The sequence below is a fragment of the Nansenia antarctica genome, assembly GCF_963989245.1.
Source record: "Nansenia antarctica genome assembly, chromosome: 9".
Classification (NCBI taxonomy): domain Eukaryota; kingdom Metazoa; phylum Chordata; class Actinopteri; order Argentiniformes; family Microstomatidae; genus Nansenia; species Nansenia antarctica.
Window position 1 is genome coordinate 30,080,876 of NC_137679.1, and position 27,881 is coordinate 30,108,756.

The 27,881-nt window shown below is 44.6% G+C and overlaps 2 protein-coding genes across 2 annotated transcripts in view; one reads left to right on the top strand and one right to left on the bottom strand.

Annotated features, from left to right (window-relative positions):
• The window catches only part of LOC308165524 (protein FAM227B-like), a gene marked incomplete at both ends in the record, with an annotated part of 29,643 nt that overhangs the window by 1,223 nt on the left and 539 nt on the right, over positions 1-27,881 (top strand). Inside the window, 10 exons of the mRNA XM_080539675.1 lie at positions 131-235; positions 1,231-1,329; positions 1,548-1,646; positions 2,142-2,268; positions 3,404-3,496; positions 21,485-21,612; positions 23,850-23,996; positions 25,190-25,278; positions 25,776-25,845; positions 26,043-26,164. Of these exons, the coding sequence (XP_080395801.1) occupies positions 131-235; positions 1,231-1,329; positions 1,548-1,646; positions 2,142-2,268; positions 3,404-3,496; positions 21,485-21,612; positions 23,850-23,996; positions 25,190-25,278; positions 25,776-25,845; positions 26,043-26,164 (1,079 nt within the window). The remainder of the gene's footprint in view (positions 1-130; positions 236-1,230; positions 1,330-1,547; positions 1,647-2,141; positions 2,269-3,403; positions 3,497-21,484; positions 21,613-23,849; positions 23,997-25,189; positions 25,279-25,775; positions 25,846-26,042; positions 26,165-27,881) is intronic.
• Positions 7,849-14,156, bottom strand: fgf7 (fibroblast growth factor 7; the record flags this gene model as incomplete). The annotated part of the gene is made up of 3 exons (XM_080538767.1): positions 7,849-8,064; positions 8,598-8,704; positions 13,871-14,156. The coding sequence occupies 3 exons, from the start codon at positions 14,154-14,156 to the stop codon at positions 7,849-7,851; spliced, it is 609 nt and encodes a 202-aa protein (XP_080394893.1).

Below are 27,881 nucleotides of genomic sequence, written 5' to 3' on the forward strand. Positions count from 1 at the left end.
CACGCACACACACATGCATGCACGCACGAATGCACGCACACATGCACGCATGCACACACGCACACATGCACACACACACGCACACACATTGATTAATTTACGTATTGTTGGGACTGATGTTGTTTTTCAGGACTATGACTATCCAGGCTTTTCTGCAGTAGAAGACACTGACATCCCTGGGCATCCTGATGCCTTACAGCATTTGGACAACGTCTCAAAGGCCCAAAGCTTTAATGTACGTGCCAGTAATCTAACATCTAGGCTGATCTATGAATGTTGACTTTGTGGGAAAGTTTAATCAGATTTGGCTGCAACCCAATGTTATAACTCAACGCAAATGTTCGTGGTCTTACCTGGCAACCAGCATTCCTACTCCATGTCAACCCAGCTCCTACTGACAATGCCTTGGTACTAGAATATTTCATATCCCTGAGATAAAAAAGGGTAGATAATGACAAGCTAGACTATTTCATGCATGCTGTATACTAGCTTCAACAAGAGTTGTTATGGTATATTATCTTACCTGGGATTCTATTCTTCTCAGTAGACCATATGTCTAACTTATCATTAGAGTCTTTAAATGTGAAGGTTTTCGTCAGCAGCAGAACAGCCGTGGTGTGGCCAGTGTTCGGCTCACTCCCATCACAGGGGAATACTCTGGCAGGCTCTGTAACCAATCATCCTAATCTGAGAAACAGACGTCTATTAAAGTCCTGTTGTATTAACAAAGTCCAAGTTTCACACATGACCTTTCTCAAATGTTGGCTCTCCAACAGAACAAGTTAAAATTCAGAGTAATCTCGAGCACGGTTTATTTATTACTGAAAATACTAATATCCAGACACCATTCCCAAAAGCCAGATGTGGTCACCGTGATGGGAAACAGACTTGTTATGTTATGTCAGGTTTCAAAGATACCTGAGCTGTCACTTTTTTTATGGAAGAGTTAAGGATCGCATGCAGACTTGCACGTCAGGCACATGTGTGTATTGAATGTGGACTTTCGGTGCAATGCGGTCCTGCATTCCAAACACACATGATGGGTCTACCACCTACATGTATGTTTTGTGCCAGTCTTAAGTTGCATTTAAATAAGTATGTCATGAAATTGCAATTGTAATGTAGTTGGGCGATAGTTAGCTTATGTGTTGATATTTGATCCTTTTTGAGGGAGGAGAGGTTAGTGTTAATCAGTGTTAACTCTTTTGTACATGACTGTCCTCCCTACAGCCAGGCTTCCTCAAGATATGGAGGCCCTTCTTCACATCTGACCTGTCTCTGGCCGTGCTCAAAGACACATTCTGGTGGTTCTTCCTTCATAAGTTTAAGGTGATTGGCTGCGCTCAAAGACACCTTCTGGTGGTTCTGTGGCCTCTTGGACGCAGTCCTGTTCTGTCAGGAGAGTTTTCTCCTGTTTCCTTTCCTGTTTCCTTTCCTAGGCTTTCTCTCTAAGCAGTACTGCACAGCCATCACTAGTGATTCATCTTATCTGGATATTTCTGCCAGGTGCTACAAACTAAACTTATTTACCCCTTCTTTTCTGTAAGCCTAATGAAGAGGAGGAGAACAAACTGTTTGACCGCATTGCAGAGGCATTTGTCTCACTGCTGATGACAGAGATGGATCTGAAGGACAAGTTATTCAAGGTATATTTCAGCATGTGAAGATTATTTCCTTAGTGTCACTTGAAACTGTGTAGTAAATGGTAAATGGACTGCATTTATATAGCGCCTTATTCCAAAGCGCTTTACAATGGTCTCTCATTCACCCATTCACACACACATTCACACATCAATGGCGGCAAGCTACCATGCAAGGTGCCAGCCCGCTCCTTGGGAGCAATTTGGGGTTCAGTTTCTTGCCCAAGGACACGTGGCCAACTGGGGATCGAACCACTGAACCGATCATTAGACGCCGGCTCTATCTCCTGAACCACAGCCGCCCAGGCCCGTGGAGTGGCCTGTTTAAAATGTATCTTTTGTTACTGGTCAGTTTTCCACTCATAATTCCATCTTTAGTTTTTGCAAAGAACTTGAGTCCTAACACGCAGAGACAAAGACAAAGACAACTAATGAAGCGTTTGAACCCGCAATGACCAGAGCTGGTTCCATGCTGAGGTTGCTGGTGTGTTTGTGTGTCAGGTCTATCCTGACTGCTTGGCCCAGGCGGTCTGCTCAGCCTTCTATGGGGCCTTCCCAGGATCTATGGAGAGACTGGATGATAACTTCAAGAGAGACCTGGCCAACCTGATCACTCACTGGGCCTCAGGTAACGTACCGTATTTTCCGGACTATAAGTCGCACCCGAGTATAAGTCGCAGCAGGCCAAAAATGGGTCACGAAGAGGAAAAAACCACATATAAGTCGCACTGGACTATAAGTCGCATGGTTCAAGGGAACGGGCTTGGCGGAATCAGCGGGGAAAGAAGACCCTGTTGAGCTTGACTCTAGTCTGGCACTGTGAAGAGACATGAGAGGATTTGTAAGCCCAGGAAGGACATAATTCACATTAAAACTTCTTCTGAAAGGTTAGAAATACTTAAATTATCGAGTGTAAAGCCAGGGCTAGCTAGCGCGTTGCTACAAAATGGCGTCGCGGGAGCAAGCAAACAGGATGGAACAGCCTCTGAAAGGTAATAAATGACTTTAATATCGTGTATAACGTTCATAATAGCGTGTATAACGTTCATAATATAGTGCTTAATGTCCACATTGTCGAGTGTAACGACTATTTATCGTGTATAAGGCCATGACAAAGATAGCTTGGTGAAAAACGGAAGTAGTTAGGATGAAGGGCGGCCTACAAACAATGCAACATTGAACAGCCTCTGAAAGGTAATAAATGACTTTAATATCGTGTATAACGTTCATAATATCGTGTATAAGGTCCATAATATCATGTTTAATGTCCACATTGTCGTGTTTAATGTCCACATTGTCGAGTATAATGGCTATTCTATCGCGTATGTGGCGCTAGCGGAAGTAGCAAAATAGCCTCGCGGGGGTAATTTAGCAACATAGAACAGTCTCTGGAAGGAATAAATGACTTTAATATCGTTTATAACGTCCATAACATTGTGTATAAGGTCCATAACATCATGTTTAATGTCCACATTGTCGTGTTTAATGTCCACATTGTCAAGTATAATGGCTATTCTATCGTGTATGAGGCGCTAGCGGAAGTTACTCCTTGGTTCATGTCAGTCAGAGATTACCGTATGTCAGTTCATGTCAGTCAGAGATTATGAATTATTGATATATAAGTCGCACCTGACTATAAGTCGCAGGACCAGCCAAAGTATGAAAAAAACCGCGACTTATAGTCCGGAAAATACGGTAAGTTGTTTCTTTCACTAAGGCAAGTGTCTCAGGTACAGTGTAGTTGACTGAATTTGTGTAATCAGGTGTGAAGCCGAATCTGTTCTCCTGGAGAAACTGGGACTTGGGCTGGGTGAATCCACCAGGAGACACGGACGAGGAGAGTGAGGCTGCCTGTGGTGAGTCGTGTGTGTGTGTGCATGTATGTATGTGTGTGTGTGTGTGTGTGTGTGTGTGTGTGTGTGTCTGTACTCGCGTACATACGTGTTTGTGTGTGTGTGTGGGCGTGCGTGTGTATGTTTATGCGTGTTGTTAGATCCAGCATGCCCACCCAGTCTGTGGACCAGCAGGGCTCAGTCCAGATGTTCTGCCCCAGGGCTGGGGCTCCTGCACTCCTGGTCTGTCCTAGGACACCCTGTCCTCCTGGTTCTGAATGCCAGTGACTAGTTTTTCCTCGCTCGAACTAACCATGAATAAACATTAAATTATGGAGTGAATTATGCTAAACTGTAGTGGAAGGCAGTGTGTCACGCATCCTCTCTCTCAAGGGACGGTCACCCCGGGTCACACTAACAAACAGACTCTGATAGGACCGTTCTCCACGGGTCCACTCCAGAAATGTCAACCATGGGTTTGCATGATTTGTGCGTACGTAACCGATTATATCTCAGTGTGGTTTTGATTTGCCATCAGAGAGAGTGTGAAATCGTAGTGGAGCTGGTGGAGATGCGGGTCTCCCATCTCTGTTGGGAGAAGCGGGTGTTCTGGAGGTTCCGTGCTAAGGCTGAAAACACAGTGTTCCCCGGGTTGTGCAACTCCAGGCCTACGCTAGTAAAAAGATCACAGCCCTGAAATGTATCAAGTTCAGCTGCATGGGCCTCCATGCTCCCCCACCCCCTGTCCCCCCTGTCCCCCTCTATTCCTGTGTCTCCCTCCGGCATCCCCCTCCCTTCCAGCCTCCCTCTATCTACCCCCGGTCTCCCCAAGCCTCTGCACATGCTGTTGGTATTAAGAGACACATGTGGTCTCGTGCGTTCATGCTTTGCCACAAATGCAAACCTACTACTGCTCTACTTAAACTGTTGGAGTGGATCGTCGTAAATCGTTGACTCACTTGACTTGCAGAGTTTCCTCACTTGAGAGAAGTGGCACATTGATGTAAGCTGCCTGCATTTCATATCACTGAACAATTATGTGTGCTAAAGCCATATGGTTTGCAGTTCACAACCATTCTCCTTTATTAAAAGTAGAATAGAATATCATAGGTGTTGTCATAAGATGTAGGCCTGTATTCAAGTTTCAATTTTCAAGTTTATTGTTACATGCCATTATACAAGTATAAGAGAGTAAAATTCTTAGGCTTCAGTTTCTCAACACTGCAGCGACAAGAGAAATCAAGTGGCAGTAGTTATAAATAAAAATAAATAAACAAATAAGGCAGATAAGGCAAGATAAATAAAGTGGCAATAGTTATAAGAGACAAGTGGGACAAATAAGACGAGTGACAATAGTTGTAAGAGACAAATATGTTTGTCTGTATTGCATGTCGGCTCAGATGTTGTTATAACTGTTGATTAATTATGTTTGTATAGTAATGCGAAAGAACGACTGTCTCTATGTTGAAGGCAGGGCTAGCTAGGCTAACTCCTGTTGGCATCAGCCTCTCCTAGCCTGCTGGGAATACACAGCCTTGAGTCAAAAATGTGTTTACATTTTGAACATGTTACAAATTATCTGCTAAGACTAACTTTGCGTGACTTGGCAGAAGCCTTCACCTTGCTCAGACTTTGTTTGGGTCAGAAGCATTCAGGGGTTTGCTCTCTCAATTTGACTGTCTTTATCTGACATGGCTTCTCCCAGCCAGATGTGAACCCAAACAGAACGTAAAGCTCTCATCTGTGTGTGTGTGTGTGTGTGTGTGTGTGTGTGTGTGTGTGTTTGCATGCGTGTGTGTGTGTGTGTAGCAGGCTGCTAGTTCATTTACAGCACTGGGCTTCACTCTGACAACACTCAGCTTTCACTCAATATAATATAAACGTATGAGGGAATTATTACAACATTTGGCCATGTTGACATATTTGTATCCATTCCTGCAAAATTAATAGATTTATCCAGGACTTGGCTTCTCTATCAGATGAGATTATGTAATTGATACCTCATGTCGCTTGGATTATTTAGCGACACAGGGGCGGCTGTGGCTCAGGAGCAGGAGGTAGAGCCGGTGTGGTGTGTAAGAATGGGTGAATGAGAGGACATTGTAAAGCGCTTTGGAATAAGGCACTATATAAGTGCAGTCCATTTACCATTTACTTATCTTAATGAAAGTTCTCCCATTTTTCATCTCAATGTGTTTAACTGATTTTCAAGGGAAGGACAGCAGATTTCATTATCTTGTCGTTTAGTCATGTAAACTGGGAAATAGACTAGTTAATAGGCTCTCTCTAGTACGCTCCTCAAGCCTTTATTCAATTGAGGATTACTCTCTGGTCTTCTGCAACAATGTATTATGTGGTACTAGTATATTGACTCAAGGTCTTTAAAGACATTAAGGGGCGTTAAGGGACATTAATGAGACCCTGGGACATTGTGATAATGTAATATAATATATAGAACTAATATAATACAACAAATATGGTGATGGTATTATACAATGCAATATAATCTATTATGATATTATACTGTGATATTCTATTATAACCTATACTAGGGCTAGAACTTTCCTCTGTGTTGGTGTATGGATAATGAAAAACAATTGGGGTCTCAGGTTTAGTTTATTATCCGTATGACAGCAGCACAGAGAATCCCTCAAATATGTTGTGTTCTGTTATTCTTAAAGAGTGTTGGCAGCAAATTGATTGTTGTTGTCTAAGTTCAGCAGAGCTCTCTGCTCAGCCTCCTGGTCTGGGAGGCTCATAGTTAGTGGCAGAATGAGGACAAGCTTCCCAGCTTCCCTCTCTAGGACACCACTATGAAACAGCACTACAGAAGAAGAAAGGCCATGGCACAGCAAAAACACATCGTAAAGGAAATGAGGCACTCTCTCGAACCACCAGAACTCATCTTTTGGTTTTATATAAATAACATGAATAATAACTTACAACAATGGATGATAAGAACACAATCTTTATGTTTGCCAGTATGGAGAAATTGCAGTCGTATCGTTCAGATTGAAAGTGAGAGTTCTCTGACTTTCTCAAGTTGCTGATGTTCTCAAGACATCCTGTTGATAATGAGATGAGTAGGATATATGTGATAAGTTTCTTTCAGAAAGAATAGAAGAATCCGGTGGTGCTGCTAAAATGCTTTTGTAAGGCCGTCATGATATCTGGCGAAAAATGGAATGTCTCAACGGAAATTAAGAAAAGAAAAAATTCACAACAAATAAATACTAATTTCAAACATAAGGGACAGGGCATAACGTTTACATTTGATATAATCATCAATTATAATGGAAAAACCAATGCAAAACATACACATTAAAATGGTGTTCAGTCTGTATTTTAATCTGGATAGCTCCCCAGCAGCAGCTTAACATTCTTGCATTGTTAAATCACACTTTGATAATGAACTGTGTAGGAAGTCAATGAGCAGCTAGAATGCATAGGACCAGGATCAGCCAAGATCCAAAATGACATACTTTAGTAGATTTATAATATTTCACAAATGTGTTTGTTATAGTAATCATCTAGTATTGTTTCTATACATAGAGTGTGCTTTGAGCACCTGCCCGGTGAAAAGACAAGTCCAGCTTGCCTTGCATCAGTCAAGCCAACTGACTGTCAGTGAATTTCTGCTTTGGACCTTCTCTGTACAAGGCTCCCTTAGCTGAAAGTATAATGTTAAATTGAAAACTTATTGAAAGTTACTTTATCATTATTACTATATTCACTACAACTATAACCCATAGACAATTGACGATAATAATGATACTAATAATTCAAAGTAAATGAAATAATTTGGCAGTAGGCCTACGGGTCATTTGAAGATATGATGACTTTCATTGGATGTTAGATATTTTATTTCCTATTAATTTACGTACTCTGTTAAGTATTGCCATTTATCTCATAACAAATGCTGCACCGTGCTTCAAAAACATTGATTCCATTTTATGGTTGATATACTGTATATAGATTATTTTTTGTATTTACTCACAAACAGTTGAGATAAACATTTAGTTTATTGCCATTGTAACTGTAGAGGAATTGTCATGAAAAAAAAGCACTGATGTAATTGCAATCTAAGCCTACATTCACACAGCTGAGGACCGTTGTTTTCTACAAGAAAAGTCATAAAACATGAATGGAACAGCCCATTACATATTTACAACCTAGAGGAGAGTGGCATTAATAATGAGTTTACATATGCTCTGTGTTCGGCAGTTTATATAAGATGATTGAAACGGACCGACTGTATACTGACACACACATTGGATCCACTGTTAATGTCACTTAGTCCCAATGTGGGCCTCTTCACCAGTCCACTATCTTTTTGCCTGTCCATCCTCCTCTTCATCAGTCCACCCTCCTCTTCATCAGTCCACCCTCCTCTCCTCCTCTTTGCATTTCATTGGGATGAAGTGAGATGCTATGTGCTCCCTCCTGGTCTTCTTTCCCCGCAGTGGCCTGCCTTTCTGAGACAGGGCTATGAACATTGCTTTGCCATGTTTAGTCCACTTGGCAGATGAGTATGCATTGAAGTAGTTTTCTAAGAAAACCTCCTTGAAGTTGCAGTTCTCATTGTAGATTTTCTATAAATGATAATGATGAAAGAATTAGGACGGTAAATGGGCAACACACCTTCAGCGCAATAATAATGCTAGTGATAGTGCATGGTAGGTGGTATACACTGTACCTATTTAGTATCCTTGACATATAGAGTCCTCCACATCTACCAACACACTTGGTAGCCTATGTCAAATCAATGTCACACAATTCAAGATGGTGGGGGTGGGGGGGTAATATTTTGCCTTAAAGGGATGGTTCACTATTTTACAACTTGTAAATGGTTCCTTACCTTGAAAGGTAACATTTTATGGCCAAATCACCTCAATAAACTTTCTGACTTGGTTGGAAGCTACTTTAAGGTGATTCGCCCAAATGTTTTGAACAGTCAGTAGGGCCTATTTAAACTCTGAACTATGGATTACCGTTTCTCCTGGCCCAGAGGAACAATTTGACTATAAATTGACTAAAAAGTGAACTAACCCTTTAATTATTTTACTTTCAAAATAGGTTTGGCCAATTGTATTATTCTTAGATAAGTCTATGGGAGAGATGTTACCTTGCCTTGCAGCAGTCCTGTCTTGTTCATGGAAATGTAATACTGGCTCTTCACCCCTTTGATGGCAAGAACACCTCCCTCGGACACTGTCCGGATCTCCAGGATACCTAGGAGTCAATCAAACAACAGAGGGGGGGCAGTTAGGGCTGAGGCTGGGAGGTTACAGAAGCACAGGATGACAGATAGACGATCACAACATAGCTGGCCCAGCCCTCAGCACTCGCCTCACTGCTCACTGCTCAACATTCATCTTCATTAGCCACAGGATGGAGGTCTCTGTGGTTAATCAGTCTGCGGTCCCTCTGGCTTTACGCAAGCCTTGTTAACTGGTCTGGGTGGCCATTACACAAACCACAGCTCATGCCATGGCACATATGGGAGGCAGACTAAGGCCTGCGTCCTCCGGGGAGGGGAGGAGGAGGCAGAGAGGGAGGGGGGAAACTACATGACTACAATGCATGAGCTTTGCACGCTACACTTCAGACCTGCTCCTCAACTCGCTGGGAGAGTCCAGAACAATTTTGGCTTGGCGGGACTTTTATGATGTATCCTAAAAATTAAAAGCATATTTTCCATTCATCTTGGGATTAGATTAACCCATAAACAGTTGGAACAGTTTAACATGTGTTACGTGGGTTGATTGTATAAACCAACTTTATTTATGGTCACAGCCTAGGAGATGACAACAGTCACTCCACTTGACCTATCTTTTTAATTAATAGCACAATGTACCATTACATTTTTGCAAGGTAAAAGAAACATGCACTCTAGCGATGTTTTTTTGGGGAAAAGGTCAAACAATTCATTGTCTAATTTACTGAATCGTTAAACATGAAGAATATCAGCTGGGGTCTATTACATTTGTTAACACAAACAATGCTAAGTCGAACCAAAGGCTAATATGCTAATAAAACACAACAGCTACAATTCCAAGGAAACATCTGTATCGGTCAGATGATCCACTAAACTCTCAACGTGATGTTTTGTTGATCAAAGAGTGCTGTTTCACCTCCTCTGAAGCTAATGAGATCACAGGTGACGCTGACTCATTATTGTTTCTTAGACTCCCACTATTAAAGCTGCGTCTGAGTTTATGAACATGGAGCTGCACTTTAAAACAGATTTTATGTCCATTACAAGCAGGTAGGCTACCCACAGTAAGGGTATCTTTTTGGGGATAATATTCAATCAAGCAACTAGTTTCCCTGGACCTGATCACCTGGTTAGGGAAATCCCCACCCTACAAATGACTGCAGCCAGCAGAACTCTAGCATTGCAATGGTAAGAGCAAATCTCTGTTTCTATATCACAAATGGTGTGTGTGTGTGTGTGTGTGTGTGTGTGTGTGTGTGTGTGTGAGTGTGTGTGTGTGTGTGTGTGTATCTGCATATATATGCGTGTATGTGTGTGTGTGTGTGTGTGTGTGTGTGTGTGTGTGTGTGCGTGCGTGCGTGCGTATATGTGTGTATGTGTGTGTGTGTGTGTGTGTGTGTGTATCTGCATATATATGCGTGTATGTGTGTGTGTGTGTGTGTGTGTGTGTGTGTGTGTGTGTGTGTGCGTATATGTGTGTATGTGTGTGTGTGTGTGTGTGTGTGTGTGTGTGTGTGTGTGTGTGTCTACACAGAGCCTAACCTGCCGCTCCTCTCTGTGCCAAGTCTCTCCCTACATGGCCGCTTCTCTCTGGTGGGTGCTAACAGATGCCTACAAACACACTGGCAGGCAGGCAGGCAGGCAGACATACAGACAGACAGACAGGCCAGACAAACAGGGCAGCAGCCTCATCAAAGCTGGCATCCAGATTCATGTTGGAATCCTTTGAGCCTCAGCTATTTGTCAGATCAAACAACTGATGACAATCAATTTTCTGAGACTGGAGTTCTAATGAAATACGGTGTCTCTGAAGTTCTGATGAAAAACTGTGCCTCAATGTGCTGTACCAGTGATCCTGCATATAGTACGCACCATCTACGACATCATAATTACTGTTCTAATTATTCGTAAATCATTCTCTTGTTCTATAGTTGACACATGCAATGTCTGTGCCATATTTTGTCTTCACTGGTCGTATCATTGAATTATATTAAATTGAATATGAAGGCTAAAGTACTCCCGATTCCTCGATATGATCCGTTTTCCTGAACCCCAAAGCTGAGAGCAAACCGTTCTGTTAGGACTCTATCTTATTTCGAGAACTCCCCATGGGAAGTTTCACCATAAATCATCACTCATGCATGGATGTCAGTGGGAGATTTGCGTGACCGTTTGAGCCGCACACACGTTTCTGAAGTTAGGATTCAGTCCTTTAGTGGACAACCTCCAGGCAGCTGGGAGAAACAGGAGATGAATGAGAAGGGTTATTGATGAGGTTGTTTCTGGTAATGTGATGGTGCGTGCTGCGGGAGTGCTGTGCTCCATGATGGATGTCTGAAGGCTGTAGCAGACAGAGCTGCTGTGACAGGGCAGCGCAGTAACGCCACTTTATTAATGCTCTCTGCATCTCCACAACTGCAACTGTTTAGTGGACACTGTGAGACTGGAGCTCACACACACACACACACACCACACACACACACACCACACACACACACACACACACACACACAAACACACACACACACACACACACACACACACACACACACACGCACGGCCGTTGCATGTTAGCTGTGCAGTCTACGGGGAGCCTGTCAGGCTTTCCCCAGCTTGAACAGATTTGCCTCCTCTCTCTCAGGCCCAGCCCCTGGCTAAGTAAACTCATTTATGGGTGACCCCCTAATTCTATCCTCCCTGGATCCAGTCACAGATTCACATTGCTTTGATTTGCTCATTGTTAAGGATAAAGTGTAGTGGACCTCGTAGGAATACCGATAGGCTTCTAGTCCAACAGGAATCATGTGGAAAACCAAACTTTTTCAGCTCTAGTGCAGCATGAAGTGAAAACTCAATTGAGACAGCTATGTTATCCTAAATGGTAATTCATTATATTCCTAGTATACAGAGATAACTCACACAGACCACCTGCATCCTATTCTATCTGCTTAAGATATTTTAAATTGCTACTTCAAATATTGCATCAGATATTGAATGTGTGGAAGTTTCCTGTCGATCCTCGTATTTATAACCTTCCACCACATGTGTGTGTGCAGATGATTCCCGCTCAGTGGATGTTTTATTAGGCCAGATCTGGAGAGGTTATCCAGGGAGAGAGATGGAATGGCTTGAACTAAAGACTGAGGCGTGTGTGTGTGTGTGTGTGTGTGTGTTTGTATGTGTGTTTGTGTGTGAGTGTCTGTGTGTCTGTGTCCCATTAATTACCTAGACTGTGATGCCCCGTCATAGTCTAATTTGTCCCGCCATAGTCTCATATGTGATACGATTTTTACACATGAGCAACGCAATCTTTGGGATTCGCACTGGATCTACTGTAGGTCCATATGATTTAGCGCTATTGATAACCCCCCACCCCCCCCCCCCCCCCCCACACACACACACTTTAGAGTGGGCTCATGTGTGACCGGTGCTTGATTGACCAGGCCACCTATCGTTCTGTGGTATTTCAGCATGTTGGAATATAACCTTTATGTTAGTTAGAATGTGATATTTTTGTTGAGTCATGCTTGAGAGTGACAGCTACAGTGGATACAATGGATACACTCATTTTAGTACTGTATGAACGTTCAGGAGTCATTTGAGAATTGTCAAAAATCTCAGGTTCTTGCCTGAAACAGCATACGAGTTTAGTTCATACAGCGATATGTCAAAACTTCCACTGACCGATTCATAATTTTAGTAAAGTCTGAGATGGAAATCTGTATGTATGTTCCCAGAGAGCAAGGACTGTGTGAGCCAGAAGTCATGCTGCTTCTCTCCGTTCGTCTTTTTGGTTTCTCTCTTTTTAAATATTTTCCTGAAACCCCCAGACTGCGTGCAGTCGCCTTGTCAAGGCCCCTACAGTCTGCACAACCAGAGAAATATGAATCAGAGATTTATTAGATGTATTCATGCACCGCGCTGGTCTCTTAAAAGGCTCTTGTCTGCATGTTTTCCGTGTGCTATGTGCGTGCTATTGTCAGCCACATCTGGGGGAATCCATGTTTCTGCTTTTCTTCGCCAGTTCTTACGCAAGCATCTTTTCCATCCACACAGAGGCATCCCCTGTCACGCCAGCATTCCAGCCACAAACACACCGCAGATAGGAGGAAATGATAGCTAGCTCAAAGCTAGCCACCACGAATCATGGGGGTCTTCACAGGGACTCTTAGATTACTAGCCCACTTATATAAAGTTAACCCCACTTCCATCTGACAGAGATGACTATTAACAGAAGATATAAGGTGGGGTTCTGATATTATGTTGAACTTTACAAATATTTAATTGAGTTTTGTTGTGGTTATGTGTTTTTTGTTGTTGTGGTTAACAGTATGTGAGAGAATCATAAATAGAGTCTGAAGATGTTGCAATCTAAACCGGATACCTGTCATTCACACAGGACAGCCTGGCCACTGTAAGTTCATCAGAGGCAGGAGGCCAGGTAATGTGTTGAGACACATTATTGGCTTTGAAAAACCTGTATTGTATTGTATTGTATTGTATTTTGCAGGCATTTTGCACTGTTGAATCCACTGTAGTACGATTGGTACTAATATCACTTTATTAATTTATTATGACTTATTACTAACTATATTACTTATTATTGTGATCTTGATCTTATCTTGATGCTGCAATGTTAATATTTAGGAACCAAAGCCAAATAATTTTACTCTTGTGTACTTGTACATTGGGATGTAATAAAAGCGCTTCTGATTCTGATTCTGAGCAGAAGATCATCATCCCCCTCATAACCCTAACCCCCCCCCCCGCTCTCAATGCGGTCCAGCCTGTTGGTTTACTTCATTAGAGCCTGTGTTTACATGGTGTTATGATAGACCCTGCCAGACCCACACCTGCTTCACTTTACCTCTGTCACTTTGGCTGCCCTAACTGAGACACATGACATGGTCTCTCTCTCTCTCTCTCTCTCTCTCTCTCTCTCTCTCTCTCTCTCTCTCTCTCTCTCTCTCTCTCTCTCTCTCTCTCTTAACCATACTTAGTAGAACATAAACACTGAAAGACTTTTGAGACAATCTTGGCAACCCCTTGAACACAATACAAAAGCCATGCACTCCGCATCCACAGCTGAAATTCTTGACCCAGCTGTAAGTGACATGTTCATTAAAAACACAGGCTAACATCTAAGCCCTAACCCCACGGTAAAGATATCCAGCCCTTACTGTAGCAGTTGGTGGGATCTTGTGTCCCGTTGATGTTGCCGTAGTCGTCGATGGTAAGGAACCACTGCGTGCGGCTGAACAGCTGGCGGATGCGGACGTCCCCTCCCTCCATGTAGTCGTAGTTCCTGGTGTGGCGCTCGTGCTTGGAGCAGTTCATAATGGCGGCCAGTTGCTCCGGCGTGCGGTCACTGCAGGCCACACACACGCTGCCCACCAGGAAGATCATGTGCACGTACAGTCCCGAGAGCAGGTTTGGCAGGTTCCATGTCAGCATCCATTTGCGCATTATAACGCACGGCTGTGGGGCCTCCTCACCAACAACATACTGAAATGTGAGATGGAGATTCCGTCGTATGCTGTCCCCTCGACCCCTTGACCCCTCCTGACCCTGTGACCCTTGACCCCTGACCCCTTGCGTGTCCCTCTCCGAGCAGCAGGGACCCCTGTTGGGACACTGAGGCAGGCTGGTGGAGGTGGGGGGGTGGGAGAGACGGGGACTCTGGCTGGAGGAGGATGGGTAGGAGTGTGGAGTCGTGGACAGGGCTGTTGGGAGTATGTCACTCTGTAATCCTCACTGGCTGTTTGTGTTGCCGGCTGCGGACATAGAAGACCAACGTCCAACCGTGGGCGTCATGCTGTCTGTGTTAGAAGCTGGTGTTCTGGACAGGGCAGAGCTGTGAAAATTGTTTTAATTAATACATGATATTACAGTCTTATTGAAATATTAAAATACAAGTCTAGCTGAAACTCGTGGATTCTCGCAGAGGTAGATATTTGGAAATATAGATACATTTCGATATAAATAGAGCCTTTCTCAGGCAGATTTCAAGATATTCTATCAAATATTAAGTAGATTAATTATTGGTGCTGAATTGATAAGTGTTAGGGTTAGAGATATGGTTAAAGCTCCAGCCCAGGGATGAATTGAACCCAGAACATCTGTTTTGGTTTGTTCTCCCTTCACACTTGCACCATTCTGTTTTAATCAGGGAGACTTTGGTGCTTTACCAAACTCTTTCCCAAGAGTATGTCTGCCAATATCTCTCTGATCTGTCTAGACAGAGAAACGATCAAGCGTGGTTATCTCCTATTATCTATCAGCCACACTTGTGTCAGTATCAACAAGCCTCACTAAACGCACACACACGCACACACACACACACACACACACACCCACACCCACAACCACACACACACACGCGCACACACACACACACACACACACACACACACACACACACACACACACACACATATTCTCAAAATAAACCATGAACCTATGAGATTTCCCCAACTGCAGTACGCAAAAAAAGCTGGAATAACTTACATTTTGAGTGAGTGGACAGAGGTAAAACAGGCGTAGTATTCCTTGATCCCTAACAGCAGTCTTTAGTGAGAGACTTTGAGTGTGAGACCAGTGCTGCTGGCAGGCGCCTCGCGGGTCTGTCCGTTGCCATGGACGTCCCAGTGACTCAGGCAGGCTGGCTCTGTGCATCTTCCCCTGTTGTTGTGCGCTGTGCTTAGATAAATGCCTCTTGCTGACCTCACTTGAGAGCAATTAGATCCCAGCCAGTCAGCTGTGCTCTGGGCTAGATGCAAGGGAGAAACACCCTCTCTCTGCCTCTCTCTCTCTCTCTCTCTCTCTCTCTCTCTGTTCTGTCACTCACCCAGTGGACATGAGAGGGAGCTATAAACTTGAGGAATAGCCGCCTTTCCACTGGTATGCAACACCAGAAATGCCATTCAAACGTGCATGCTGCACACTCCACTACGACACAGTCTGTAGTCCATCTTCTTTGAAATGCCCCCCCTGCTCTTAAAAGTGTTTATTTTATGCTTGTGTGCCAAACGGCTCACAGTGTTTTGAGTATCCTTACTTCTTTGAAGTGATGGCTAAGACCATTAACACAGAACTGTAAAACTTTGCTGAATGTGTTTTGTTCCCTGTTATTTCAAATGTCACAATCATGTAGTGGTAGTATTTTGGGGCTTTGAATCATTGGTAGGGATTGTTAACTCAGAGAAATGTCGTCAAAACTTCAAAGTATTGCCTCAATTCACAGGCTGATAGAGAGTGATGTGGGCGGCAGTAAGTTATGGCTGGCAGGCCTCCATTGAGGGAGAGAAAAACAGAAGACGTTCCCACTCGCAGGCTGTCATCTCTGTCAGGGGTCAAGCACTCTTTCACATTTCGTGTTTGTATTGAAGGCCACAATTTATTACCCTTACATACCTTTCCTAGGACCTGACACTTCAAAAAGTTTATATGATCCTTAATGACACGCTCCCCTGGGGTGGGGGGGGCTGCAGCCCCCAGAGAGAGAGAGGGAGACTTCTGGCCGCTAGCAGGCCTCCCTCTCATCTGCTGAGCCGGTGGTCGTAAATGGCTGAACTATGAGGTGTCACAGAGGCCCGCTCATCTGTCCCCTCCATCACCTCTGATGGTGTTCACACGCTAGGGGACGGGGACGGGGAGGAGGAGGAGGAGGAGGAGGAGGAGGAGGAGGAGGAGGCGGAGGAGGAGGAGGAGACGGAGGAGGCGGAGGAGGAGGAGGCATCTTTCAGGATATTTTGTAGCCCTCGACATAACATGTGTTGTTGTTTTTATCTATGATGTGACATTGGAAGAGCATTGTTCCTTAAAAACGCATGTTATATTGATATTGAGATATTAAGTAACATTTGCTAACTATTTATGTAGTATACTGTACATACAATTAATCCATGAGTATGCCAGTATTCATTTATAAACATTAAGCATTATTAAGTATAATGAATCTAACTTCAATTATCTTAAGACATTTTTAGTTTTAGTAGACTGTATTAAATTAACGAAATACAAATCAGACCTACGATACCTGCAATGTTTAATTGCAGTGATCAAAATGGCCTCGACTGGGTTCCTGGCATGTCTTTCCCAGCATGTCAGCCATTTAACAAGTTTTACTAGAGAGCCAAATCACAGGTTAAGGATGGGGTCCGTGACCTCACAGGATGGGTGCCACAGTCTATTTCCTCTCCTGGAGGGGTGGGCTGCACAGGGGCCAGCTTCTCTGAAGAGCCTGGCAGGAGAACCCCTCTCTCTCGTCGTCTCTCTTGTAAATAGACTGTTTATGAGCAATGTAATGGTAAAAACAAATAATAACACAATGTGAATATTGGAATGACAGGCCATTTTCTCTATCCTACCCACCCAGTTTGTCTTTTATTGGAACTATTGTAACAAGGTACAATAAAAGACAAACTGGGTGGTAACCTCCACACGTAGGTGACTGATGCCAGATTTTGCGTTCGCGTCCATGATTTTTTTCAAACTGATAGAGCTGATATCAGTATCCTAACGTTTCATTACACTGTACAGTATCAAGACACTGCATTGTCTTCCACTTCATTTCCTCACCCGGGGTCAAGCCTGGGGAGAGCCTCTCCTGTAGACGGCGCCACTTGGCCGTGTGAGCACAGGTAGGCATGGTTGACAGGGTTAGGGAGTTAAAGGGCTGGCTGCTGCTTCTGCTGCCGGGACACAGAGCTGCCTGGCTGCCGTTGACCGTGGCACAGGAAGTAGGGTGGCCGCGGGCAGGGACGGACCTGCGTGAGTGTGCCTCTTTAATTCTTCTTCTCTCCCCCTCTCCCCCCCACCCTTCCCACAGTTCTAGCCCTACATTTGCATAGAATAGCAGGCAGGGTTTTACATGGGGATAGTTAGCTCAGACAGAATGAGGCTGGAGATGACGGAGGAATATAAATCACATGCACAGATCCTCTGGTTTTGGGAGACAGATTCCGCAGAAGCCTTCCTTTATGTTGCTGCCCTGCTTCACTGTCTATCGTTTCGTCCAATTCAAATTTTGATCTCAAACGTTTGATTTCATGCTTGCAGCTACGGTATTGGAAAAGAGGTTGTCCAACACATTGTTTGATGCCTCAATCGCAAACCATTATGATTTATTCTCTGCTGTGTTTGTCGGGAACCACTAGCTCTGTTGGCACATGGTGTTAGATCCAGAATTTATGATAGTTTACACTAATACTCCTGAGACATCTGCCTCTGCACACTGCCTCACTGTGCGTTAAAAGCATTCCTGGAAGGAGGAGGTGTATGTGTGTGTGATGTGTGTTTGCGTGTATGCGTGCGCTCATGCGTGTGTGTGTGTGTGTGTGTGTGTGTGCACTTGTGTGCGTGTCTGTTTGTGTATGTGTGCCAGTGTGCACATGTGTGTGTGTGTGGGCGCGCGCGCGTGTGTGTGGGTGCACGCGTTACTCTGACTGCGTTTATGCTGGGAGAATGGATTATGTTTAAGGTCAGGTTATTCTTAGCGCTGGGTTTAGACTGTTTGGGTTTAGCTTTTGCTTTCTAAATTCCATCATAATTGGGGAGCTCTAGGGATGGAGCCCGCCAACATTAGCCCCCACTATAAATAACTGCAACACACACACACACACACGCACATACACACACACACACACACACACACAGGGGCCAATCAGACAGCTCCCTGCGGAGACTACTAGGACACACACACAAAAATCGGCAGAATACCGTCAACAACTTGACAACAACGTGACCAGTATTATTATTTAAAGCCACAGCGATGGGTTTATTTAAGAATGGATTACATTAAATCTGCCTTGTCTCCAAGCTCATTTGGAGTACCAATTTCTCACTTACAGTGCCTTGGGGGTACCAGGTTCAGAAACATTTTGTACAGACTGACCAAGACAGACTGACAGACCTGTGTGTGTACTGCATCACGGTCCAGACGTTGCCTGCAGAGGCTGCTCACACACACACACACACACACACACACACACACACACGCACACACACCATACATACACACATGCACACGCACACGCACATACACACACACACACACACACGCATACACACACGCACGCACGCACACACACCACACACACACACACACACACACACACACACAGACACACACACACACACACACACACACACACACACACACACACACACACACACACACATGAGGTAACTCCCTGACAAATCCCTCAAAAGGTAATTCTCAGACCTCTCTCTAAGGAGTTACTACCAGTAGCTACCAGACCAGGGGGGGCTCATTGTAATGCATGGAATGGAATGAGTAATGCTATCAAACACATGTCTCCCTCCACCAGCCTCCACAGTACCAAACAGACCTCTCTCTAAGGAGGTACGTACTCTAGCCACAGTACCAAACAGGACATGTGTTACTACCCGACAGGCCACTCTTCAAGGAGGTAACTGCCAGACATACTTCTCTCTCTCTCTCTCTCTCTCTCTCTCTCTCTCTCTCTCAGGAGGTAAGGTACGTAACTACAGTCCAGTAGGACCAGATCTAAGCCTCTGAGGCAAGAGTGTCAATTTCCTAATGTCTCTCAGGAGATGAATGACACCTATGATACTGTAGCTCTCATAAAACTGCCCTGAAGATCAACTGCCCCCCCTGCCCAGTTCACGTTCCCTCTCACCCTGCTATTCAACCAAAACCAATAACCGGGTGTCCAGGAAAAGACATTCCCAACCACACTGTGAGAAAGCATGTTTGAGGTAATCTAAATCAGAGTTCAGCTTAGTTTTAGTTCCCTACAGTGTTCAGTAACACTGTTATTAAATGCAAGTGTGCAATCACAGCAAGAGAATTGTATTTTGGTCATATAATCCCACAAACCCTGTGATGGCATAAAGCCAGGAGACTTTAAGGAGCAGAAGTGAAGATGTACTCACCATGAGAGGAGATGTACTCACCATGAGAGGAGGGACAGAGGAGTCTGTCTGGGACAGCAGGGTTCACTCTGTCCTTATGGCTTAGGGCACATCACTGCAGCACACACACACATACACACACACACACACACACACACACACACACACACACACGTTCGCACGCACAGATACACACGTGCACACATTTTGCACACATTTGTACACACACACACACACACACACACTCACACATTTGCACGCACACATACACACACACACACACACACACACACATTTGCATGCACACACAGACACACACACACACACACACACACACACACACACTCGCTCACACATTTGCACGCACATATACTCACACATTCACACGCACGCACGGACACACACACACGCACACATTTGCATGCACACACACACACAGACACACAGGCACACACACACACACACACACAACCATAGTCACACACACACACACACACACACACAAACACAGACACACACACAAACACAGCCACACAAGAACAAACTGCACAGCAGCGCCTCACAGACTGTCCTGCAGCTGAGGGGCCGCCTGCCCTGCTCTTTGAAGAGTCTCTTCCTGGGTCCAGACACACAAAGTGTTACTGCAGTAAAAGGTGACACATGGTGACACAGCTCACAGAGGTGTGAGACGGGACAGGGTTAATGGTCCCTCCCCAGGCCTGGATGACACTCTCCAGGCTGTGGAATGACAGCTTGTTGTTTGTTTTATAGTCTGTTGTCAGTCACACTGTCCATGTGTGTTGTACTGGACCTGGATGTATCTTGAGATGTATAGTTTATTCACTTACTTCAGACAGATGTACTTACTGTAAGTCGCTCTGGATAAGAGGGTTTGTTTTATGACTCAAATGTCATGTTAATGTGAGCCATTGGTTTATGATGATAACAGAGTTAGGCCGGGCTATATTATTATAGCTCGGTATTTACCATGAAGATAAAACATGACTTTTTTATGAGTCTCTTGAAATGTCTATATCTAAATGTAGTTTTAAAGGTTACATAGTCCTGGTAAAAAAAGAAGAAAAAAAAGGATTTCAAAGATCAATAAAGAATATTAGCGTTCCCCTTCATAGATACTGTACGTCATATATACTGTACATGCTGCATGTAGACACCTACATGAACATGCAGTGTGCTCAGCCTGAAGGCATTAAAGCCGGTGTAATAGACCTTGTTAGAGAATGTGAACAGGCGTTGTGTTCCCACTCCCAGGGGAGTACTCTGATCCCACCTAACACAGGGACAGCTGTTCAGGATCACAGTCTTAGCTGCTCACTCCAGAACCTCATATCTGCTTGTGTAGCAGGAAAAAACAGCGCCTTGCTTTAAAAAAACACACGCTGCTTTACTGGCTTTAAGACACAGAGAGAGAGGTGGTCCAAAATAACCAGTATGGTTCAGAGAGCCGAGACAGACCTTGGTTGAGGTTTAGAAATGTGGCTTGTTTAGCTCACTGTGGCTGTGCTCAGAACTTTACTGAACAAATTCTGTAAAGCCCTCAAAAAGCTTAGTTATAGCCACCCACCCACCTGTTGTGGTTGGGCTCTATCCTGTGTGTGTGTGTGTGTGTGTGCACACTGCATGCTTGTGTGTGTGCATGTGTGTGAGAGAAATAGATTATAGAGTGAGTGTGAGTTTTATGTGTATGTGTAAACCTGACAGTAAAAAAGACACCTCTTGTCTAGAACTTCTCTAAGCAGTGGCGTCAGGGGGATTTTAACTGGGACAATCATGCTGTGCAACCATATATCATTATAATATAGCCCCAAACAGTGCAATGACATGCCAATCTATCAATCACTCCACAACTAGATACTGTGTTTTACTGTTCCCAGACCTGCAGATGGAGTTTGAGGAGTTGATGTCCCACGCCAGGAGACTGAGCTTGGGCCAGCCTCTAAGCCCGGTGGCCAGGAGGGGCAGCATTGCCAGCGCTGATGCCAGGATGGATCGGAAGAGAGAGGTAACACAGGAGACAGATAGTTGGGCGGCAAATTTTTTTTATAAACAGACCAATGGGAACGGAAAGAAAACAGAAATAACCATTAAAATAAATAATAATAATAATAAAATAATATGTATATACATAAATAAAGAAACATGCAGTGCTTTCAAAAAAGATGAACAAATTAATGAATTAATGAATTAATAGGGTAAAATCACTTCTTATTTTGCCTTTCCCTCATCTGCACTGATCAGAATACATAGAATAGGTGAAAGCCATAATGTCTGCCTCTCATTTGGAGGGAGTGACTGTCTCTTGATCGTGTGTGTGTGTGTGTGTGTGTGTGTGTGTGTGTGTGTCAGGGTTTCCGTTAGAAAAAATTGCCGCCGGACATCGTGTCCGGGAAGATTTCGATTTACCGGACAAACGTGATATATTCCGGACATATTAAAATATAATAAAAATAATTTTTTTCAAAATTATATATATTTTTTCTCCAAATCTAATATAGCTGTTTGTCGCGGTGATTACTGTTGTGTAGCGGCCTATATATGCCATTTAATGTCTATTTCTCATCCGATACGATTAGATGCGAGCTATATAATATATAATAATATAACATGATTCGCATGCGCGCTATATGTCCAGCGCTGAACGGGCGCCTCTGGGAACTGAACAGACAGCATCGATCAATGAACGGACTCCACATTACGTTAACTGAAGTTTGTTAAATTGTTTGGGATTAAAGGGCTCTGCACACAGCGTGCGATTTCTGTTGCGCGTCAACGTTCCATTTTGAAGTTTGAATGGAAGTCTATGAGAACATCGCATTTACCCACACACAGCCCCGATTTTAATCGCACGGCGAACATTCGATTCCATTCATTTGACAGTGCGACAAAACTCGCACGCCGTGTGCTTTGTCCCATTCAAAATGAATGGAATCGAATGTTCGCCGTGCGATTAAAATCGGGGCCGTGTGTGGGTAAATGCGATGTTCTCATAGACTTCCATTCAAACTTCAAAATGGAACGTTGACGCGCAACAGAAATCGCACGCTGTGTGCAGAGCCCTTAATGTGAGTTTTCTATTTTCTCTTTCCAGTTTGACCCTTTTTTTATCAATAAAACAACGTCATTTCTATAACCAGGTCTCGCTGGTTGGGAACGCATTTCATTTAGCTGATATGTTACGCAACCGAACAGCTTCGGGAAAACGAGTAGCAGCGCACATAGTAGTGAGCAAATACTGACTTCCACTTTTAGTCCTAGGCAAAGGTCCAACACAATCAATTATTACACGTTCAAATGGCTCCCCTATAGCAGGAATGGGATGCAATGGTGCGGGTGGAATGGATTGATTAGGCTTACCCGCCATCTGACAAGTATGGCAACAGCGGCAGTGCTTGGCAACATCCGCCTTCAGTCCGGGCCAAAAGAAATGTTTCAATATCAGCTGATAAGTTTTAGTTATACCTAAATGTCCTGACCACTGGCTCTCATGTGCTACAGATAACACCTGTTGTCTATAACCCACAGGCACAACCACTTGTTTTACAGTATTCCACTCACAACCATTTGCATTAGGAGGAGACCATTTACGCATTAATATCCCATCGTTAAGGAAATAAACTACGTTGCCCCCTATTTCAGATTCCTCACTAGCTGCATGTAAAAAACATTTGTTTAATGACTGATCAGCTACTTGAGCGACACGCAATCGCTCGCCGGTTACCGGGAGAGATAGGCTGTCAGCGGATGGTATGGTAGAACTCGGGGAGGATGGTAACTCTACCACTTTCTCCCTGGGAGAAGCTGAAACAATCGGGTTCTCATCCCTTTCAGAAAAGGCTTGCATAATCACACTATCACAGAGAGAAACATCGCTATCCTCCTCTCTGCCTCGACTCGATTGTGCACGAGTTATAGCGCACACCGGAAACAACCGCTGTTTCGCATAGGCAGCCTACACATTAGGAGACATCATCATGCCGGTGTCAAATCATATCATAATAAAAGAAATACATAGCCTATATATTCGTCTTTTTTAAAATAGAAGGAATCAGAATGTGAACTTTAGCGAATTGTATTCAAATTGTGCTTAGAGGGAATTATTTTCACCGGACATAAATGTCCGACGAGTTTTCATTTTGTCGGACTTCAATACATTTTACCGGACAAAGACCGGTAATTACCGGTTAACGGAAACCCTGGTGTGTGTGTGTGTGCCTTTTCTCATGTGTCCTGTGTTGCCAGTCCCACTACATCGGCGTGGGTCCAGAGTTCCAGCACGTTCTGTTTAAGCCTTGTGCCCCGAGCCCTCTGGTGCTGCGCTACCTCCAGGTCCACGGCATCCCCATCCCGGCCGGCTCCAACACACGCAGGATCAGACGCACAGAGATCGTTTCACTGCCATATCCTACCCAACCCCAGGGAAGGGACATGGCCGTGTTAGTTGAGTTGGACTGTGTGTGTGTGTGTGTGTGTGTGTGTGTGTGTGTGTGTGTGTGTGTGTGTGCGTGTGTGGGTTATATTAGCACCAAGACTTTCCTTGTTTTTGTGGGTGAACGGGGGACAGTTCATTGTGAAGTAGGAGGGCAATTTCACTGGTATCATCAGGATCACTGGAGTCTATGGTTTGATCACTGACACACACGTCCTTTCGGGGCCGTGGTTAGGGTTAGGGTTAGTGGAGTCTTGCCGTGCTGTGTAATGGCTCCCAGAAGCATGTAGTTGAGGGGAAGATGCTAACTCTGACAGATAAGAGGAGCAGAGGGACTTCCTCCTTGCGGAGATCACTGCTGCTGTCATAACCACAGTCGCCTTCCTCCCTCTCCCAAATAAAACGCTTCCAGATGACTCTCTCCCTCCCTTCCCTCCCTCCCTCAATCCCTCCCATCCTCCCTCCCTCCCTCCCCCTCTCTTTACCCCCACCCTCTCTCTCTTACTGTCTCTACCCCCCCCCCCCCCCCCCCTCTCTCTCTATCTCTCCTCGTACAGCTGGTGTCCAGGTTGTCGTTTATGTTGCAACCACATCAAGCCTCTACACAACACGCTTCCAAAAACATCATTTAAATGCTTATAAATGAAATGCCAATAAAACGCGAAGGGCCATGTAGCAGTTTTCGGCAGTCTTGTCTGCCTGCGAGGGCGAGTGTCGATTAAGGAACAGCGGGGAATGATGCTAATAATACGTAGGTGGTTTAGACACATCGAGGCCGTTAGGATCATGAAAGGGACTGTGTGTGGAACTTTTGTAGGGTAAATGGGGCACCTAATGAACCTGGCACAGGAGGGGGCTGGGGGGCGGGGGACAGGAGAGGACTGGGGGGTGGTGACGGGGGGTAAGGCTGGGGGCTGGGGGAAGGAGGGGGGATGAGAGGGTTAGTTTTGGTGGGGGGAGGAGAGGGCTGGGGGCTGGGGGCTGGGGGTGGGGGGCTGGGGGTAGGACACTCTATCCTCCCTCAGTTCGCCGGCTGGCACACCACCCTCTCTGACTGGGAATCCAATTAGATTGTCACCAGTTACACTGAGATATGATATGAGTCAGTCTGTTGTCAGAGAGCTGGTACTGTATACTCCTGTTGGTCTCCTTCACTGCTGTCACTCCATCCAAACCCACCTACCAGGAAGTCCAGAGTGAGGCGGAGGAGAAGAGCCAGCAACGGCAGCAGGCGTACAACACGTAAGACAAGGCAGATCTACTCTACTCTGTCGTTACTGTCACTACTGCAACACAACACAATACTGTACTACTGGCATGAACAGGGGATTCAGATCTGCTGGTGTGGTCATTACTACTGTGTCAGTAGGAGCTTTGTGCGTAAATCTGAGTGATGAGCGTGGATCTTGGAGTTTTGTCCTATTACTTTTATCTACTGTATCTGTGTCTGACAGCTTTACGTTTAGCCGATTCTCATCTCATTCTCAGGTTCTGCCAGCAGAATAAACAAGAAATAGTGGACATACAGAGAGAAAGAATCTTTAACAACATGGAACTAGACCGGTATGAATTACACACACACACACACACACTCACACACATGCACGCATGTGCACACATAAGTACGCACACACGTACACACACACAAACCAGTGTTTTCGCTGAGCTGTGGTTACAAAGAGCATGACCGACATGTTGGTACCGTATGTAACAGCTACCCTCTCTGTGTGTGAGGTCAGCATGAAGAAGGAGATCTTTAGCAACCCCACTGAGCTGAAGATCGTCAGCGAGGGCATCATGAACAAATGGGTACTTGGAGACACCACTGTCCCATGAGATACAAATACATTATTACCTATTATTATTCTACGGTATATAATTATATTACTGTATACTATTGAAAAAAATGTCCTATTTGGAACACAAAGGTCCTGAATGTGTTCTGCATAACTTAAGTAAGTCTGACTAGTTTTCTGTGGGTCTGTGGGGGTGGTTTGCGTGTTCAGGACTGCCCCCCGTACAGACAGCATCTGCGGAAGGGAGACGGACGCGGGAAGCAGCAGGCAGAGGTGGCTAAGAACGCAGAGCAACCCTCCGTCTCTCCAGAGGACGGACAGACAGGCGGACAGTGAGACTGCAGCTTTTAGTAGGCACTACTCTATGTCCATTCAGGTGCTCGCCTGTGACACTTCAACTCTAGGCTTTGATTGTATTCATAGTACTTGATTAAAATTGTAACCTTTTACACCTCCACATTGAAGTCACTGTGATGATTTCCGTTCAGTGGAGTGGTGAAGTGCTCTTCTCTCTTGTCAATATTGACATCAAAGACAGAGCTGCTTGTGTGTGTGTGTGTGTGTGTGCATGCATTTGTGCGTGCGTGCGTGAGTTTGTGTGTGTGTGGTTGTGTATGCATGCGTGCACATGCATGTGTGTGTGCGTGTAATCTTGTGTGTGTGTGTGTGTGTGTGTGTGTGCGTGTGCATGCATGCAATTACCGTGATCACATCCACATATTCACAACCTTCAGAGGAGCCACCACAACTGATCCATAAACACGTGAACTGACGATCAGCCAGCGAGATGGAAATTAATGTGTTTTGACAGAAGTCAATGAGACCAAGTGTTTCTTGCTTACTTTCCGTGATACTTGAAAGAGCAAGTTGAGGAGTTCACACACACCTCCGAATTAAAAGGACAACCAAAATAAGCAGGTTACGTCATTTGCTTTCAACTCTGAGAAACATAATCACAGTGGTATTTAGATGTTTATTTGAGTCCGCAATCTAATAATCTTTCACATGCCTTTGTTTATAAATATGAGTTATGATTGATGAAATGAGGCTTAATGTGGAACGTCCTTTTTGGCTGTGTGTGTGCATACGTGTGTGTGTACGTGCGTGTGTGTGGTTTCATAAGCGGCTGGAATAGGGGATCTGTGGACTCCTGTAGCCTCTGGATAACAGCTGCTCTCATCCCTCCTCTCCTCTTCCATCTCATCTCTCTCTCTCTCTCTCCCTCTCTCTCTCTCTCTCTGAGGATGAATGTCTTTTTAATGGCAGGGGGTGGAAGGAGCAGTACTGGAGAACAGGAGCTGATGTTGGAGGGAGTTCAGACAGCAGATATGGCTGTGATAGCAATCCACTTACTCACTCACTCACTCACTCATGACTCCACTATGACTACCTCTAACTCTCACCGAGACCCCTACTGTTGCTACCTTCAGCTCTCTCTTTACTCCCTCTCTTGGTCACTGGGTTCACACCAGCGTCTCTCTCTCTCTCTCTCTCTCTCTATTTCTGGTTCTCCCTGCGTAGCAACTGTCATCTGCATGAACAAGCTCTGATTTATCCCAATGGACAGTCTGAATAAGGGAGATTGCATGCTTCACAGTCCTTCACAGAACTCAGCCTTAAAAGCCCCCCCCCCCCCCATCTCCTCCTCCAGCCCTCTATCTTCCATCACTCCTTCTTCTCCCTGCCACAGAGTCATCTGGAGGATGGCAGGGTCAGAGGTGAACCTCTATAAATGTTTCATTAAACCCTTCTGAAGACTTGGAGGTGAAGACTTACCTGAGAGGGGAACATGTGGAATGGAATGGAATGGACTTTATTTGTCATTGCTACAGTACAGGTACCAAACAACGAAATTTAGGAGACAATGTAGGAGCTGGGTTTGATGTATAGCAGGTAGTGGTAGGTGTGTGTGTGTGTGTGTGTGTGTGTGTGCGTGTGTATGTCCTGTGTAAGTGAGTGTGTCTGTATGTCTGTGTGTAAGCATGTGTAATAATAATAATAATAATAATAATAATAATAATAATAATAATAATAATAATAATAATAATA